Genomic DNA, 19,464 nt, shown 5'->3' with positions numbered 1-19,464 from the left:
GCAGTCTTGAGACTATACCCTCTATGCAAGGGTGATTTCAGAATAGTCATTGTTCCTACAAGCCAGACTGAGTCTCTCATCCCACATCACAGAGGACGAGCATGAGCATTCACACAGGCATGCGCCATCATTGCTCACATGGTTAAGAAAGACCTATTCATGATTCACCCTATAATACCCCTCTGTTCGACCCCTGGGCTTCTTAAATGGAGCAGTGAGGGTCCAAAGGAAACAGCCTCACATTCCTCACTGATATAGTTTATTATTGGAAAACTAAGCTAGTCTAAATCATGGGCATTGAAGAGCACCGAGTGTTTGCCCATTTAGGAAAATGTAGGTGACGCTTGTAGAAAAGAAATTCTCGCCCCCTTCAATAACTGAGTCATTCTGAGCACTTTACAAAGACTGCTTTGAGGAGATTTTATTTCACCCATTTAAAGGCTTCTTTAAATAACCATTTTCTACTATACTTGCCTGGTAGTTATGTAAAGTTGTAAAAACGGATCTTGGGATCATTTACACTAAAAAGAAAATTGAACAAAATGCCAGAATCTCATCTGAAGATCTAGAAACAACATCAACAAACCACACCAAGATCCTTGCAATGCCTTCCTCTCACTTGCTATGCCCTGTGGTTAACAAGTCCCTCTCAAACCCGACCGCCGTGCTGCTTTAAAGGACAGCATTTCAGGCCTCTGGCTTTGGCAATCGCAATATTATTGGATGAAACATTCCAAAACAGATTACATGCACTTTCTAAGGCAGTTGAGGGCTCCATTGCGGTCTAAATTAAAAAATGGCTTTTAATCATCTGGGTCTAAATGTAACAAGTCGTCGTGGGAGAAACTGAGGGGGCCTTGGCCCCTGATCGCGGGTTTTAGTGTGACTGTTACCGTGGGAACAGGAAGTCCAAGTTATTGAGGATACAAACCATAAAAAAAGGGCTAATATAATCTATCTAATCTTCTTGTGAGAGGAGTCTCTCTGTGTGTGTGACTGTTGTAAAATACTGTAATATGTTGTTTGGTTTGTCAAATAAAATGATAAAATTGTGTGTCATGGTGACACAGTCTCACACTGATAATCTCCCATCAATGTCCTGTGACTGTATAGTTCACAGCAGGTAAAACCACCAGCATCTTTCACTGGGGAGGAACATCATTGTCTGCCAATTATTTTGCACAAATTATGTACAAATCACACAATACCACACGCACAATTTCCTCTCTCTCTCTCTGACAACAGACCCGCCCCTCTTCTCCATGACGGGGACACTCTGAATCAAAACACGATCATGCGTCAGGACCGCTGGAGGCTTTTCCCTGCAGAGAAGACAACTGGCCGGATTCCTGAATAGATTTAATCCAGAGTTGCACAAATCTGTCCAAAATAGTCCAATTGTCCAAAAATGATAATACTTGCAGCTGTATTTTATGGTATGTTAATGATAAAATTATTTAAGAACATAACGCTCCTCAGCTGCCAACACAAATATAATCTAATTCTGTGGGGAACGCTGAATACGATACGAATACACCGTTATTCCAAACAAGACCTTGGCGATGCCACGACATGGGGACTTGAATATTCCACCCAAAAAATCCCCCTTCTGAAATAGTGACTCTATAAATGTGACCTCATCCTGAACAAGCAGGCAAAAACAAACAGTCCAACCTAGAAAGCTATCACAATGTTTTGTGTAATATGTGATGCGTAGATTGTGTAGTCTGTCCTCTATCAAGCGTATAATGGTGGAGAGGCGGTTGTGTGGCCCAGCTCATATGTTAACAATCTATCCACTTAATGTAGTTGTTCTGTTTCCTCCACACTGTCGTTTAACTCGTGAGTTCTGTCCGGTTTGTACACAAAGCATCTATTGCAAGAGAAATCCCGCCTGCGTTGCTCTTCCTGAGGTTTCTTCCATTTTGTTTCCACATTAAAAGGAATTTTTGGGGGGAGTTTTTCTTTATCTGAACCAAAGGTCGAAGGATAGAGGGAACCATGTGCTGTGCAGATTGCAAAGGCCTTTGAAACAAATTTGCGAGTTGTAATTTTTGGCGATATAAAGCAAAACATACTTGACTCTAGTTCAAAATTAAACTTTTCTCCCGAAAAAACGTCCTACTGGCTACATTTACATTCCGTTTCTTAAAAGGGTATATGTGAGTGAAGGATACACATTGTGTTGGTAAAGCAGTTGGCATTACTCAAACAATCTACCTGCATCTCAAACAGACAGCTCCATATGGATCAAGGCAGGGCTATTTGGCGACAACAGCTGGATTTCATCTGCGTACGTCTCAAACGAATGCCCAATAACCGTATCAGCACCTGCACCTGGGCACATTCTCACACGTCTGCAGCATTAAAATGTGTGCAGGAATGCACACAGCCAAGTGTTTCACAAGCTAATATTTTACATACATCTAATATACTTACATTGGTTTACCCAGCAGATGTTAAACTTTGCTTTTCTACTTTAATTTTTTTAAATGACTCACTTTGGATGATGCACTGTTATAAACAAATGTCAAGTGATTCACAAAGACTCTATTGTGAAACAGAAAATGGAGTTTATCACCACACTTTCTATCCCTCTTTGCAAAAACTAAAAGTGACCTTTTGAAATGCATCACATCCTCCAAAGGTTCACATTTTCTCACAGCTTGAATCTTGAAAGCACCTGGGGACAGAAAAACATAATATTTATCTTCTTGTCTTGTTCGTTATGAGGAATGACTCGTGAGCTCGGAAGACTTTGTGAGGGCCAGTATAGTGACGTACTACATTCCCCACCCAGTATTCTGTTGAACATATGCTGTGCTGGCATCAACTCTTCCAGTAGATCCAGGAAAATGTGTTGTCCTTGGACACCGTTGCTACAGCAGCATCAGCAGGAAATACTTGAGATGAAGAGTCAGGAGACGAGGGGCCTGTTTCATGAGGGGAGAGACCTCTGAACATTGATGAAATGTAACCGCCCAACATCTGCCCTTGTTCACCCACATGTTTACATAGTGTAGCGTTCATCATATGTTCTGGTACACAAAGTTCTCGTACTTATTTTTTCTTTTAATCCGTACTGATACAATAACAGCTGTTATCAGGTATGAGGAGAACATGCCTTTGTATCAGTCTTGCATTCAGTTTTGAGAAAAAGGGATTATTTGTAGTGGTAGGCTGCAGGATTGTTGCACTTGTCAGGGACACAACTGTACCTGCTTAGAGTGAAAAGTGGATCAGATTGCCACAGTTAAATATTTACCTTCCCTTCTGGTCTTCTACGCAATGCGGTGGAAACGTTTATAGTGCAATAAGGACAATAATACGCAAGGCACTTCTTCTTTAGCACACTGTTTGACATTCCAGCCCACTCAGAAAGTGCATAGGTCAGGGAACTTGCACTATGAGGAGAAGAAACCTCTTGAAAAGCAGCAGGCCGGGGGCACGCCTTCTTGAAATCGATGCTACAAAAAAACGACAGACTCAGGAGCCCCTAATGGCTGAAAAAAATGAAAGAGCATGTCAAACCAACTTCAAGTACAGTGCAAAGAATAAATCAAGTGTATCAAAGCCAAAAAGCTGCTGTTCCTGAGCCAGAAATAGTGATGCACAAGGTGTGTTTAGAAATATAAAGAGATGCTGAAAGAGACTGTTGATTCAACTCAGTGCCCGGATCTCTAACCTTTGCCTTTTGCATTGACTTGTGAATACGTGTGGCTCTGGAAAGCTTCTACCGCATACAGCGAGATTACGCAGCAAGTGAGGAGACCGTCCTTCAGCTTGAGTGCCTGCAGTCTCTCTGTGAGCCGGCATCCCCACCACAGACCGTAGAGCCCCACTGAAGGGGGCCTGAGCAAAGATGCAGTCCTGTAGTCCCCCAGCAGCAGGGCTTCCTGGTAGTGTCTCCAATGAATCAAACAATTAGCATGTGGTGGTAGAAAATGGTTGTAATAGCACACACTGCTGACAAAATGTCATATGTATCAACATGGGGGCACGTGAGATAAACTATTTGGCATTATGCATATTGTAAGTTTAGAATTGTATATGGGCCGAGCTTATTTTCGGCACAGCTATCTAACGTTAATGTAAGTGGCTTTTTGGTTCACGTTATTGCCCCTCTAACTGCCCAGGCTCCCTTCCACGTGTGAAACTGATTTAACAGCGAGCGTAAATGCGGCATCATGTAACGTCAGCAGGATAGGAAACTTAACACCTTTCAAAGTAAAAGTGTAGTTTTTCTAAAAGGAGAAGCAGACGTATCGCACAAGATGAGATAAGAATGAATTACGCCGACCAACTGTTATAGAAAGTCTCTCGACTTGAGCAAAGGCTGCACCTGAAGCTCGTTATGTTCCTTAATTAACGTCACTCACCTTTGCGGGTGAAATGGCAGCCGTAGGGTTGCACTCTGACTTTGGCAAAGTTCCTTGGATCCGGTTAATTTTTTGTCAATTCAGTTTTACTCGTCTTAATCATTTCATTTTGTCTGCCATTACGAGAGACAAGCGTGACCACACTATGAATTATCTTCGTCCTCAAATCTTCGCTGTACGCCTGCAGTACTTAATTAGTCCAGCAAGCGGCGCCAGATTTAAAACGTGTCACATAGAGGCGACATCTGAGCCGTTTAATGAGAGTCACGTCATCTCAATTCACTCCAATGGACCTTCTTTTTTTTTAATCATTTATAAACTTAACTCAGGTATGTTATTCATTTATTTATTTATTTATTGACATTTTAGATTTGTTTCCAGTGAGATGTTAATAAATGTACATAGTAACATTGTTGTCAACATTATTGCCGTTGATCTAGAAACAATATTTAGTTATATATCAACTATAAATAACTTATAATGCTGTTCTGAATGTATTAGTATTTGTTTATTCTGTGTGACTATTTAAAAGCAATTGTTTAGTGATGAAAAAGAACAGATCAATTAATTGATAATAGTAGCTCCTTGTCGTAATACAATCACAAAGATTTATCCCTACCAGATAGCCACCATAGGTCTTCCACACACTTCAAATGGGAGGGATGAACAGAGGGGTATCTTAGATAGATAGATAGATAGATAGATAGATAGATAGATAGATAGATAGATAGATACTTTATTCATTCATTGTTTGTCGTAGTAGCAGCTTACAGACACAAAAATAAAAATAACAGGGATGAGAGATGCTCAATATATACAGTAAAGCTCAATATGTACAACGCAACTGCAGAGTGTATTAATTTAGGAATTTAACTGTAAACAAAAGAGAAAGTGCAAAAATGGAAAATATGTGTAGTGTAGTGTATATGAAGTGTATATAAACATAAACATACACAGTGAGTAATAAACAACAAAAGCGTTGCAAGGGCTATTGATGTTGATTAATTCATTTACAGAGGATCTGGCCATTGGTGACTTTCTGTAAAGTCTTATTGGGCAAGAATGTTTAGCTGTAACAGTCCTTAACAGCAGAGCTGGATGAGTCTTTTGGAGAAAGTGCTCCGCTGTCCCTGCACTAGGTGGTGGAGAGGGTGGTCCGGGTTGTCCATTATGGACAATCATGTCTTCAGTGTCCTCCTCTCCACCAATTTTGCCACTAGATGCCACCAAATGTCACTCTGCTCCTTTTAACAATGGAACTTTAGCCTAACATATGTCAACAAGGTGGATAACTCTAGTTAACCTACTAGTCCTCAAATATTAGAATATTTGACTTTTTAATAAACAAAAAATGTATGTTGCTAAATACATATGTTTCTTTTCTATATGATTATTCTAAATCAATTAATTTATTAACTACTAATTAGAAGAAAAAAATGGAAATTCCGTCTCCGTATTTGTACCCATTTCCACCATTTTCTACGCAAACAAATTGTTCGCCAAGTACTTCCTCGAACTATCTCAAGTCTTTGTGAATCACGTGATAATCAAGCGTTTTGAATTTTCGTTGACGCGACTCTCCCTTTATACGGCTCTGGGCTACATAGCTCCAGACTCCAGACATCTATGCTGCTTTCACTGCACCTTGTAACCTTCTAAATCCTGCAGGGACTTGACTTTTGATGGGACAACAGTAATGATAATAATAATGACTAAGATAATAACCATAATAATAATAATAACATTAACAGTGTTTGCAATGCAATATTAGAGCTACGTATTCTAATAGAATAATACAACTATTAAAGCAGTTGGTGCAACCCAACACTTTGCATAATGATGCATACGGTGTCATAATATGTTTTTATTAATAGTATCCTGAGTTGTTATTTTGTGTTTTATTATACACCATCATTACACATCATCCTACCAGGTATTTAAGAGGAAACTGAGGAGATCTACAGGTTTCCACTGATCCAATTCACAATTACTGAGATGTTCTTTCAACAAAGCTCATATTTATTTGTGGTGTAGTTGTCAATGTTTCACACAGCTACGCAAGAGGCAAACACACACACACAACCACAAATGAAAGCACTGATGACAACAACAGCTGCTACTTGTTTTATCTCGACTACTGTGGTCGTTCTTAAATTATGATAGGATATTTCCGATAGCCCATGAAGGCATCATACTACATTTTACTTCTTCCGCGTTTACCTGCAGCGGGAGTCTCCCAAATGGGCGTTTGTTGCAGAATTGAACAGGTCACAAACAGAGCTGCATATTTGTGTAGGTAGGAAGAAAGAGACGTGAAAAGGAAAAGGGAAATGAGCTGAAAAAAGTTCAACCGAATAAAAAGGCACTTCAAGTTTTGTTTTCGTGAAAGTGAGCTGAAGTTGTTCACAATGGGATGTTGTAACAGCACCGAGGTAAGTCAGCTCCAATCTGATGGAAGTTATGTTACTGCTGTAAAACTTTAAAACTGTCGCGCTATTCGCAGAAGACTTTTGGGTCAACGTGGGGGGCGATAGCGTCACTTCTTCAGCAGCGGCGGCAGCTCGTTTTACAGCAACAACTCAGTGATTTGTCTGCTGCTGTAGGACGAGCAGAGAAGCTACTGCACCGCCACAGTCACAACAAAACAGAACTACGGACATCTCTAATCTTTCACTGTCCTTGTCATTTATGCCTTTGCAGAGCAAACGTGACTGGAAACCGCTGGAAGAGCGCAGCTGCACGGACATCCCATGGCTCATCATATTCCTGTTGTTTTGTATTGGGATGGTAAGTTTTTAGTTGAATGTGCCTTTACACGAGATCCAATTTAATACAACAGAAGTGCAATAAGTATTTTATTCATGAGGGTAAAAATATAGATATTCTTTTTTTGTTGAAACTTTTTAGGATCGGTGTTTATTCAATTGCTTGGTCATTTTGGAGACTGTTGTTTGTGCAGCTGTTGTATTGCATTGTAGAAGTATTTTTTTTTAGAATTTCTCAACCCCATTTATTTCAGTTAGGGTGATATTGTATTGCAATACAGTTCAACATCTCCAACAACTATGGACATCTTCCAAAAAAAGATCATGAAGTTGAATCAACACCTCTTTAAAACAGTCAGAACCAGAACAGAACCTTCACGAAGGTCAGATTTATTGCAGATCTGATTGAAGCACATAATAAAATGATTTATGCATGTCTGTCTATTACTTGCTTACATATACTGACTAATTGATGCTCGAAATAAATTTGGAGATCAGTACTAACCTTTGCATAGCAGCCATGAGCCATGTAATAAACTCAGGTTGGGCTGAAGCCAAGTGTTGATTCAACTTCACATGCTGTCGTCTGTGGTGTTGTTGAATTGCACGGTGTTACACTGAGAGGTGTTTATCCTATTCAATCCACCCCTAATATAAGACAATAAGTAATTCCTGTTATTATAACACAAATCAGTTCAACAGCACTACAATCTGCAATGACATCAAAACTGAATCAACACCTCTTCAAACTGTTTCAACAAAAACGGAATAATTTTAGCCTTTATGAAGGTACCAATGGCAGGAATGTTGCAGTGCTTTAGTTTTAGTTACTGTAGGTTTACGATAAAACTGGAACCAAAGTGCAGGTGACAAATTGGCAAATCAAATTCCTGTTTCTGTGTCGTCTGCAGGTGTGCATTTGTGCCTTTCCCATCGCCACAGGAGCCACCTCCAGGCTTCTCTCTGGATACGACAGTTATGGCAACACCTGTGGCAAGAATAACACCAAGATCGAGGGAGTGCCCCTCAGTGGCCGGGACATGAGGGGAAACAAGTTAGTCCGATTTGTTACAGATGACTCGACATGTAACGTCAATGTTTATTTACATCAAATGTATATTTGTCTTTTATTGAAGATGCATCGAATCCCGTCTGTGCTGAAAACATATTTTCCATTGCTCTGTTTTCGCCGACAGTGACAGAACATTTAGTTATAGATGCAATACTTAAAATGTGAGACCTCTTTTGCCCTCTGTGAGTGTTGGTGGCACAGAAGAAGGCGTTCAGCATTGCTTGTTTGCATGCAAGGATTGCATCATGTAATCCTAATCTAATTTGCTTCAAACAAGCGGTTACTGCATTTGTAAACACTTCTCTTTACTTCCCACTCTGGCTTATATAGTTGATACCGTTGAGCTGTCTGGACCAAGACAAACTTACATTCTCCTGAAAATGACATATTCTCTGTCCAGGAAAGTCACATGTTTGGTCTGTGTGAGACTGAATTTGCGTAAATTGAAGAGAATTGGATGTCATCTGTCAAAAGGTTAATGTATATTAAAACCAGGAACACAAAGTTACACTGACTCATGGTTGTATAGCATAGTTTAAGAACATATTTCCTTTTTTTATTTTTTTAAATAATTGGTCAATAAGAATGATTGGTACAATGTGTATTTTTATCACACAAATAGCATTGTTGCAAATAAATTCTCCTCTCCGTCTTTCATTGTATTCCTACTTCTGGGCTGTATCGTTCCATCAGCATGCAGCCTGTAGGCCCTGTTTTACTGGAACAATGGGTCATGCTTTATTGATGGGCTGATTGCTCATGGAGGCTTTGAATAAAAGGCGTTTCGGCTACAAAGACGGATCTGTGCAAGAGGGTAGCAAATGTCACCATCTTTTATTTTCTGCCCCGACAGAACCGTCCCCACTGGCATAGTGAGACAAATATACTGATATGGTGTTCAAGGGAAAATTGAACCACTTAATAATTATTATTTTTCTTTCTTCTTCCCATCAGGTATGTTTTCTTTTTAGACCCATGCAACCTTGACTTAATTAAAAGGAAGATCAAGTCCGTTGCCCTGTGTGTCTCCAAATGTCCCGCTTCCGAACTGAAGACTCACAATGATTTAAAGCAGTTTGCTCTGAATAACGGTGAGAAGAGTGACTGGTTTTTAGTTCACTTAATAATTACATGTGTTTATTAGACATGTTGGACTAATATGGGATATATATTGCATCCCAATATAATTACTTGCAGACATGTTTTGAATATTTTTAACAGCTAATCTCATTTTTTTTTTTTTTTTTCTGTTAACAGGATCTGATCTCTGCTCCTATGATATTTCTCCGACAAGATACACGAGCCATTCAGAGAGATCCACAAAATGTCCCAAACTCCCTGTTCCTCCAAGGTAATTAAGCACATATTTCTGGGGTTTAGTTTAGATAGTTGAAGAGGGGTAAGGATATGGGAAGAGGGATAACATCACTAGTGAGTTAAATCCTACATCATGAATACAGGAAGTCTACCATTCATTAAATCATTTTCTATTTGTTTTATTGTGTATTTCAGTGGTTAATTCCAACATGTCACACCACTGTGCACTGTAGCCTAACCTACATGAACACCTTCCAGGACCAAAAAGGAACAAAGAAATAGATGGATATAGTCTGCCATAGTCTGTATTCCACTGCTTCTAGGTTTATTCATACCAAATGGTTTAACACGTGTTCTTCTTTCTTTTCTTGTTCGCAGTAAGTCTCTCCCACTGCTCCGCCGCTGTGTTCCTGTGGATATCGGCTGCTATGCTGAATTTGCGCAGGCCTTCATTACATTTGTCAGTGACAACAGTGTACTGCGCCGGGTCATCGCTGGGGTGATGGCCAGCAAGGAGATCATAATGGGCCTTTGTGTGCTGGCTTTAGGTATAACACATCTGGAATTATTTAAGATATATAATTAATTGTTTTCATTCAATGATAAACTACTGTTTTCTTTTCTTCTGCTGCTCCCACTGCACAACCGTAATTACTCCATGAGGATTCAGTAGGAAGGGAACTTTCGGAAGCAAAAGCTATTTTTGTCATTAAAATAACAGGAAATGTCTGAGTGGTTACAGACATTGTATCCGCTGAAGTTTAGCCCACGGGCAGCATTAATTTGAGGTCTGCTCTAACTGCTCCCTGTGCTATAACAACAAGACAGAAGTGATCCCAAGTTTATCTCAATTATTTGATCTGTCTGGTGGTTCTATTAAATGTCGAGGCTGCACCATTCATAACAGCACAGAGTTTCCAGAGGGCCTTTCTCATTTCATTTTATTGCATAGTTAACCCTGTATTATTTATGTCTAAGATAAGCCAGTATTTTATCAAACCTTTCAATGAACAGATACCATCAAATCAGCACTTTTCTGTAGCTTGCTGTACCATTTCCCATGTTTGTAGTGTTTGATGTACTGTTCTTTTTTTTTCTCAGTTCTGTCCCTGATCATGATGGTCGTCATTCGTTACATCTCTAAAGTACTGGTGTGGATTCTGACGGTTCTGGTAATCATCGGCTCTATCGGTAACTTTCAGAAGCAGCATCCTTGCTGTCGCACCAACACACTTAATTCATTTTGTGTCTCTTAATTACATCATGTTGACACAAGACAACGCCACAGGATGTTTCCGTATTCAGGTGATACTTGAACTCTTTTCTGCTCTGATCTGTTGCAGGTGGGACAGGCGTCCTCTGGTGGCTCTATGCTGACCACAGGAAAGCCCTTGATAATAATATCTTATCAGTGTTTGGAAAAGAAGTGGCCTCCGACAATGTTAAGGCACTGCTTGTGTATGCAATTGTTGCTACAATTTTCACGGTATGTCTGAGTGTACAGGTGATACATTAATTTAGTGATACAGTATCCCATATGGCTAGTAACACAGGCTGTGGGATACAGACAGGGTTGAATACAGTTACATACATGCTTTTGTGCAACTATTTCCCAATAGGAAAGGTATATGTGTTTTAAATTTAATTTCTAAACTCTACAGCTCCGTTCATTGGCTTCACTCGATCACTAGTCTTTGTGTCACCCTCCAGCTGGTTCTCCTGCTTGTGATGTTCTTCATGAGGAAGCGCGTGGCTCTCACCATCTCCCTGTTCCACGTGGCCGGTAAGGTGTTCATCCACCTTCCTCTGCTGGCCCTGCAGCCTTTCTGGACCTTCATCTGCCTCATGCTCTTCTGGGCCTACTGGGTCACTGTGCTTCTCTCTCTCGGGATTTCAGGTGAGGACTTATTATCAATGCAGCACGCAGACACGTTTCTAGCATCAGATGTGTCAGTGGTAGCATTTCCCAAACAAGAAGACTATTAGGTTTGGTACTTGTGACATTTTGTCTTGTTTTTGTGGCATGAACAAACTCCCACATTTGGAATCTTGTGCTAGTCCCGTGATGTGGGAGGATGGAGCAAAAGAACAACTTCTCTCTTCATCTCCCACTTCTCTTTTCTACTGCAGATTTTTAATTCAGCAAAGTTTTATTCAAAACGGAAAGCCAGCACAAATACAGTCAAAACATCACATGTTCTGACTTGCATTTACTATGTTTCTCTGTTTTGGTAAGTATTCAAATGTAGGAAATTATATTATTGATTTAATTTCAATAGCAGTGAAATCTCTTAACAATGCATTAATGTATTTAAATGCGTGTTTTATTCTTTATGTATATATAATACTGCTATTGTAGATTCTGTACTGTTTTGCTGTTTTACTGTTTATTTAAATTGTTTTATTTTATTTTACAATGTTTTTCTTGCTGCTGTAATCCTGCAATTTCCCCACTGCGGGACTAATAAAGGATTATCTTATTTTATTAGCACTGAAATATATTGTATAGTGAAGCTTCCCAAAGCCATGTCTTTTGGTTACATTAGATACATTTCTTAACTTGTTTGACCTTCTTCCCCGCAGACGTGTGGCACATATTAGTAGCCGTGCAATGAGGAGATGTTGCTCAATGTAATTGTTAAAACAATCCGTGGAATACAAATACTATTTTGGGGTTTTAAATGGTATGTTTATTTGGATAATTTGGAAACTGTGTTCATAGTTTTGAGTTTATGAAGAACAGGTACAATGTATTGCACTTGTTTCTGGCAATGATGCTCAAAAATATCATGGATATATTGAGGCATGAACAGTACATTCAAACATTTTAGCCCTTGTGAAAATTATTCAATGACTCAAATGAACATGCAACCCAAACTCACGCTCGTATTCCTTCACAGGGACACCAGTAAAAAACAACCTGACTGGTGTTGTTGAATATGAAATGCAAGGGCCTCTTCAGTACTTGGTGTGGTATCACGCTGTGGGTCTCATCTGGATCAATGAGTTTATACTTGCCTTCCAGCAGATGACCATCGCCGGAGCTGTGGTCACCTACTACTTCACAAGGTATGAAGGAAGTAACAGAATGTCATTTGTATTTGACCACATGGAAGACTTTATTTGATCATGCTTTTTTTTTTTTAGGCTGTATAATTAAAAGCATGGCTTATTTCGCTCTCTCTATCTCTATCTGATTAACTTCAGGAATAAGTCCCAGTTGCCAGCAACTCCCATCCTCTCCTCCATGGCACGTACCATCCGCTACCATCTTGGGACTCTGGCCAAAGGCTCCTTCATCATCACACTTGTTAAGATCCCTCGTCTCATCCTAATGTATGTCCACAGCCAGCTCAAAGGAAAGGTGAGGCGTGAAATTAAGCAAAATGTTAAAAACTCAAAACCTCCATGATGGCTTCATGTTTGGCCTGTAAGTGAAAGTTGTCAATACTGTTAATACATACATTTTAATTCACTTTGTTCTTAATCTTTCATAGGAAAACGCTTGTGCTCGTTGCATGCTGAAAACTTGTGTCTGCTGTCTGTGGTGTCTAGAGAAGTGCCTCGCATACTTAAATCAAGTAAGTAATTTCAGATTCATGGAGGAAGGAAATCGAGTATACTGTATCGTGGAAATAAGGTTCCAAGTATTGACGGAAGTATTGACGGTGTACATGTCCGTGTCGCGTCATTGCAGAACGCTTACACTGCGACAGCCATCAACAGCACCAGCTTCTGCACCTCTGCTCGTGACGCGTTCCTGATCCTGGTGGAGAATGCCCTCCGAGTGGCCGCCATCAACACTGTGGGCGACTTTGTCCTCTTCTTGGGAAAGGTACCGCACAGAGACACATTCTGCTGCACTGTCCACTAGCAGGAATGTATTACGTGAGATACTCCTTCAAACCAAATTGCGCTTAATGTTTTTAACGAGTCTCATATCTACTCTCTCAGGTGCTTGTAGTTTCCTGTACAGCTTTCGCCGGCGTCCTGGCCCTGAACTACCAGAGGGACTACACTGTGTGGGTCCTGCCTCTCCTCATTGTCTGTCTGTTTGCCTTCTTGGTGGCTCACACTTTTCTTTCGGTCTTTGAGAATGTGGTCGACGTTCTCTTCCTTTGCTTCGCTGTGGACACAAAGTACAACGATGGCAGCCCTGGACACGAGTACTACATGGACAAGGCCTTAATGGTGAGAGAATAGTGTGGAAATGGTAACAACTAATGAAATAACACATATTTATTATATTTATTCACAGGGCATGTTTCTTCCCCAGTGAGTTTAAGAAGCAGAGACTATAGTCCATAATATTCTCCGATCTAATAACTCTGTTAATTGTCACAGAGGGACTGCATCACATATTCGTCATGGATTGCTTTGTTTCAGAAAGGAGTTTTTAAGCATCAAACTTAATGTAAAACCATTCACTCTAATGTCTGTCACAGTACTATTCATATGTTCTAGTTATTTTGCCGTCCTAATACCACCACTGACATTTGAAATCAGACTTGGAACATGGAGCCTTATGTCATTTTTAGGTGTTGACTATTCTCGAGGAGTTGACAAATCTGAAAAAGTTCTTGCATGAGTTCTTGCATTGTTTTGAGAGTTGGATGTTTTATATTGGTTTATTTTGACCCAGTGGTTTGTTTGAGGCTGGCATTTTCTTCTACTTTCTTCTACAGGCAGCATGACCATTTATTTACGATGAGAAACTGTCAATATTTCTAATCCAGAACTCCCAGTGTATCATTTACAGTGACCATGGGGAAAATGTTTAGCAAATTCATATAGGAATATTTGGACACTGACATTCTTAATGTTTTTGACAAATTAACTTGAAGATCCATTTTTGCCTCAAGCCCCAAAGCTTTTAAATTCTTGACCATAACATTTTAATTCTTACAACAATGAACAAGAAGCACATTCTTTGATTATAAAATGTAAGTAAAATAACTGTTCTATAACTCTGCATTTTCCTCCCCAGGAATTTGTTGAGAACAGTAAGAAAGTGGGTTTGTACAAGCCTGGTGATGGAGATGGACGGGAGATGAAGCCCATGGTGAGTGTTGTCTTCTCAACAGTACTAATGTATGGATGCTAGAAAGCAAATACAAAATATTCTTGAAAATGTGAAATGTTAAAAGAAATACAACTTGGTTAATGTCCCATTTAGCACAAGTAAATAAGATAAGGTTGTGTGTGATTCAAATGCTATGTGTTGTGTGGTTATGAAAGTGAGTAAATATATATTTTTTCTTGCAGGCACGTGGAGGGACTTCTGCTTGACCGAGTGCTAGAAAGACGCCAAAACCACTAAAAAGAATCCCTCAGAGCTTTGTAGCATTTCACTCCAGGGACATCCTAAATGCTCAATGCTCTTTATACTGACGCTACAGAGAGTTTCAACAAGAGCTGCATTGGGTGGTATTTATTTTTTTATTTTTGAGTAACAGTAATTGTAAATTTAAAGTTTGACACTAATAGCTGTAATATGGCAAACGCTTATTTGAGTGTGTTTTGTTACTAATAAGATGGGTTTGCTTCATTTTCTCTTCATTCCAGTTTTAAATAATATGAACGATTTTACATGGTTTAACATGTTTGGTTATCTTTGTTACATAATTATTGTTGGCTATAGTTTGAATGGTTTTGTGTACATTTTGAAATGAATGTCTAACTGTGTTTTGTCAAAAGCTGTTCAAGTTGTTTTATTACTTTTCAAATTTTATACTCAAATAAATTAAAACACAAAGTTGTGTGTTTTATCTTTTCTCCAAATCTATAAAACCCTCCATATGCCAGTGTCTCCTTTAGCCACCGGCCTATTGTAACCCACACGTCATGAATTGGAACATACAAATATTCTGTTTTAGATTTGCAGTTTTTTTTTCAATTGTGAAAACAAAATTATGAAAATAAGAATGTCTGTTAACAACCTACACATAAAAAACAAAATACAAAACATAAAAACTGTATAAAACCTCTAAACTATTTACATCACAACCAAATAAATAGCTCCCCCATACTGCACTGCTACACTGATAAATATATAACGTGAATACTGCACTGCTACACTGATAAATATATAACGTGAATATAGAATAATTTGTAGCATGCTGTAAATATAGAATATGAACTCAAAAGCACTCGGAAAACACAAAATTGTATTCTCAATATTCATACCATAACAGTATATAATTATACACAATGACTTCAACAAAAGGTGGTCTGAACATAGTTACTATATTGTACTGTAAACAAAATACAGCATATTACGATTACAGTCCTCTCTCTCTCTCTCTCTCTCATTCATATTCATATATATATATATATGTATATATAGATATATATATATATATATATATATATCTATATCTATATCTATATCTATATATATATATATATATATATATATATATATATATATATATATATATATATATATATATATAGGTATAGATATAGATATATAGATATAGTTGGGCACACCAAAAAGCAAAGCTGAATCCTATTTCTGGTGATCAAGCTCTGCTCTAAGTGATCTAATTGGTTGCAGTTGTTTGCACAGGTGCGTTCTTGGTGCAGGTGAGAACTGAGTGATATTTCACTATCAGTGGTTAAAAAAACACTCAACGGCTTTTAGTTTTAAATGTCAAATGTAGATAACAGCATGTAGTTATTTGCAAAAAGTGTTTCTAAAATATTGCACTGTCACTGTCCAGTCCCTAAATCTCAGGGTCTGCTGACACAAAGTATAAAAGGTGATGTGCAAGAGACAAATAATTCATTTGATAAATATACAGATGGAAAGCAGCACTTGTGCTGCATCAAAATAGTCAAAATTCATGGAAAGGATTTTCCAATTGTTGTGGGAAAAAGTACAATTAACCCAAACTGCAGCCCAAGTTCCTGAGGAGATTTCAGATTGTGTTAACAAACCCAAACCCAAAATTGAAAGTTTTCATTGACAGTATTCCTCTAATGCATCAAAGGTAACAAACATTACTTGAGAAAGACTGTTATACAAGGGAGCTGTGGGGTCTGACATTAACCACCTGAGGGCAGCAAATCCTGTTAAATAAATGGCATCTCCATTGCAAATCCATTTAAATGTCATGCCCTTCAAATATAATGAGAACAAAATGACATTTCAGCCTCATACCAGAAATAACAAGTTTAGAATTCTCTGAATCCACTTAAGGAGAATACATTATGTTGCCATTTTGATTCCATGTCCCTTTTTTGGAAGTTATTCGACATCTCATGACCTAATTCAGATTTTGATTCAGAAAAGATGAAATCTAAATAAAGTAGTTGGTACGCTGGATGAACATTTATAAACTGAGTTTATAAATGTAGATGAAATATGTCTTATCTTTACAACCAAATAGCCTCCAAATATACTCTGCATTTAATATCTGTATTTTTGCAGGTATCTCAAACATAGATTTTCCAACATATTTTGAATGTTAGCTCAATGCAATTTGAGAATTTTAGAAGTATTCTAATTCTAAAGTTAGAATTAGAACACAACCAGAATGTTTCCCCTTGACTGTTTAATAATAATTTGACCTATTATCAAAAAGCATAATTGTTTCGTAAATCATTAAAGTGACACTAGCATGTGTATGATCTCCATGGAGGGAGAGAGACCTGGCACAAAGTTGATTCCCCATGAGTGTATCCACAATCTACAAGATGTAGAGATTACTGCCTCATCCCCTCCCGGTTCTTTCCAATCCAACATTGACCAGGCAAGAATCAAGCCACTAAGCAGTTAAAGGTTATTGATGTGAAAGCTCTCGCTGCACACCGCTGTCGGCCTTCATAAAATGCAGGAATCCAGAGGAAAACAGCTCGATGGCTGGTAGTGAGTCACACCTAAGTGATTTCTGCAGTAATTACCGAAGTAACCATTCCTGGAAGCCCTTTGTCATTGGATGGAAAGACAGGAAAACACGTTGTGCTGGAGGCCGCCTCAGCTGGAAGCCTGAATGGGATTGTTTTTGTTTTTATTTTACTGTAATTGTAATTGTATCATGAACAAAGCAGGCAGCCTTGGACATGAGTGTGAGTTAATGGCTGGAGTTTATCGACCCAACTCAACCCCTGTTCGCTTCTTCAAGCCACGTCTTCAAAAGCTTATTTTTCATATATTTTGAAATATAACTACATCAGTTTCTTGCACTTTATTGTAAAATTGTAGCTTCTCAGAATACATATTAAATAAATCTCAAATACATGCTTTTTCTTAGCTCTTTTTAATATTTGAAACTCTTTATTTCAGCATATTCTAAAGTATATGTGCATTTTATTTATTTACTTTGCATGTCAGATACTGTATGTCATCTTATAGTCTTCTCAGCAAAGGCAGTGTATGAAATAATCATTTTCTTCTTGAAAGCAGCATTTATGCTCGGATTCAGCTGTTAAATAGTTTACAACCGTTAAACCCGTTCTGCCTCATCCTGTATGGATGTGTATTGTATGCTGACTCAGGCGTTGTAACACGAGCCTGCTAAGTGTCTGTGTGTGTCTGTGTCAGAGAGTGTATTGACCAAACAGTGACTTCACCATTAAGGTGAGCCACACTGCCTCTTCAGCTGCTCAGCTCAGACCTTTTCAGTGGTGCTTACATACACAAACCAGACTTCCACGATGAAAAGAGCTCACAATGCTGCTGTAGACAGACAAACAGAGAGTAAACCTCTTACAGAGGATCGAATGACGCACCATAGTAAGAGTAAAAAGAACAAGGCCAAACACATCATGTTTAATTTAATTTTTCATTTCTCAAGTTGGGACGAGTGATATGGTCGAAATAGGGTAACGATTGTATTTTATTATTATTTTTGAAATATTGAATACCAGTATATGATTTGGCAAATGTATACAAAAGCAAAACTCAATTATTTAAACTCAAACTAAGGTTCAGAGACTATTCTTGAGCAAAAAACTCTATAAGTGCTCAGGAAATTGAAAAACTGAATCTGCTGATGAAGATCATGTGATCACTTCAAAAGCTCAAAACTAGCCACTATGAACCTTGTCGTTAAATCGTTTCACACTGAACTGACATGTTTCTATGCCTATCAATATGATCATATCAATATATGAGGCCTAATAACACAAACACAGTGGGTGATCACACCTCATACAGCAACAATACCTCATCACGCAGCAGAGTGTGGAAGTGATAAAAGAACCTGCGTCACAGGTTATTGCTTATCCAAGAAACCCGATTTCCAAACATCATAAGTGCTTCCTGCAATTTGAAGCTTTTCCCATCAGCGCTCAGTCATACCGTCTCCTCATAAACTGGCAAATTACTTTTTATTGTTGGACGGCCTCCAACAACAGGCTCCGCTGTGTGGAAATTAGCCACAGAGATGGTATCTCTCCACTTTCTATGGTCAGCACATAAAGACAGAGGAAATGTGTGTGAAATGAACATTGGATATTTACCCAGTGACTTCCTGCGTCCTGCGTACACTGGGCTGTGTAAAAGCAATTATAATGCTTACAGCAAAAAAAAGAAGAAAAAAAGAAAATAAACTTTTCTAGGCCAATGAATGTGCCTTTTTCCTGTATTGATTCCCTAAGTGTTTGTGTTTTGCTCTACATGTGCTATGTGTGCTTGTATGTGCTCTGTGCATGCATACATGTATGCTGTGGGTGTGACAGGGGCTTATAAAATATTCACCTGTTCTTCACATACATAATGCAGTAATGTTCCTGCAGACATAACTCAAACAAACAGAGTTGGTCACTCCTGACTGTCAGCTTGCTCTGTTTTAAAATTAGTAATGTAAATATATTTTCAGCTTCCCTTTATTGCAGGTGTTGTGTTATTTCATGACCCCTCTAAACAACAGTTCTGCACCTTTAAATTGTTGGTTAACTTGTGATGCTTGTGTTTTCTCAGTTC

General features: G+C 38.6%; 1 protein-coding gene across 1 annotated transcript; it reads left to right on the top strand.

Moving 5' to 3' along the window:
• Positions 1–6,787: 6,787 nt before the first annotated feature.
• Positions 6,788–15,289, top strand: LOC306738324 (choline transporter-like protein 1; the record flags this gene model as incomplete). Its single annotated transcript, XM_079220161.1, has 16 exons — positions 6,788–6,811; positions 7,080–7,166; positions 8,056–8,198; positions 9,171–9,307; positions 9,474–9,567; positions 9,912–10,081; positions 10,635–10,724; positions 10,877–11,019; positions 11,244–11,430; positions 12,434–12,602; positions 12,741–12,897; positions 13,031–13,114; positions 13,231–13,368; positions 13,488–13,724; positions 14,521–14,595; positions 14,799–15,289. The coding sequence occupies 16 exons, from the start codon at positions 6,788–6,790 to the stop codon at positions 14,820–14,822; spliced, it is 1,959 nt and encodes a 652-aa protein (XP_079076287.1). The 3' UTR covers positions 14,823–15,289.
• Between the last annotated feature and the right edge of the window lie 4,175 nt (positions 15,290–19,464).

The sequence above is a fragment of the Taurulus bubalis genome (assembly GCF_910589615.1).
Source record: "Taurulus bubalis genome assembly, chromosome: 6".
NCBI lineage: Eukaryota > Metazoa > Chordata > Actinopteri > Perciformes > Cottidae > Taurulus > Taurulus bubalis.
This window is presented reverse-complemented; position numbering and strand designations above follow the sequence as displayed.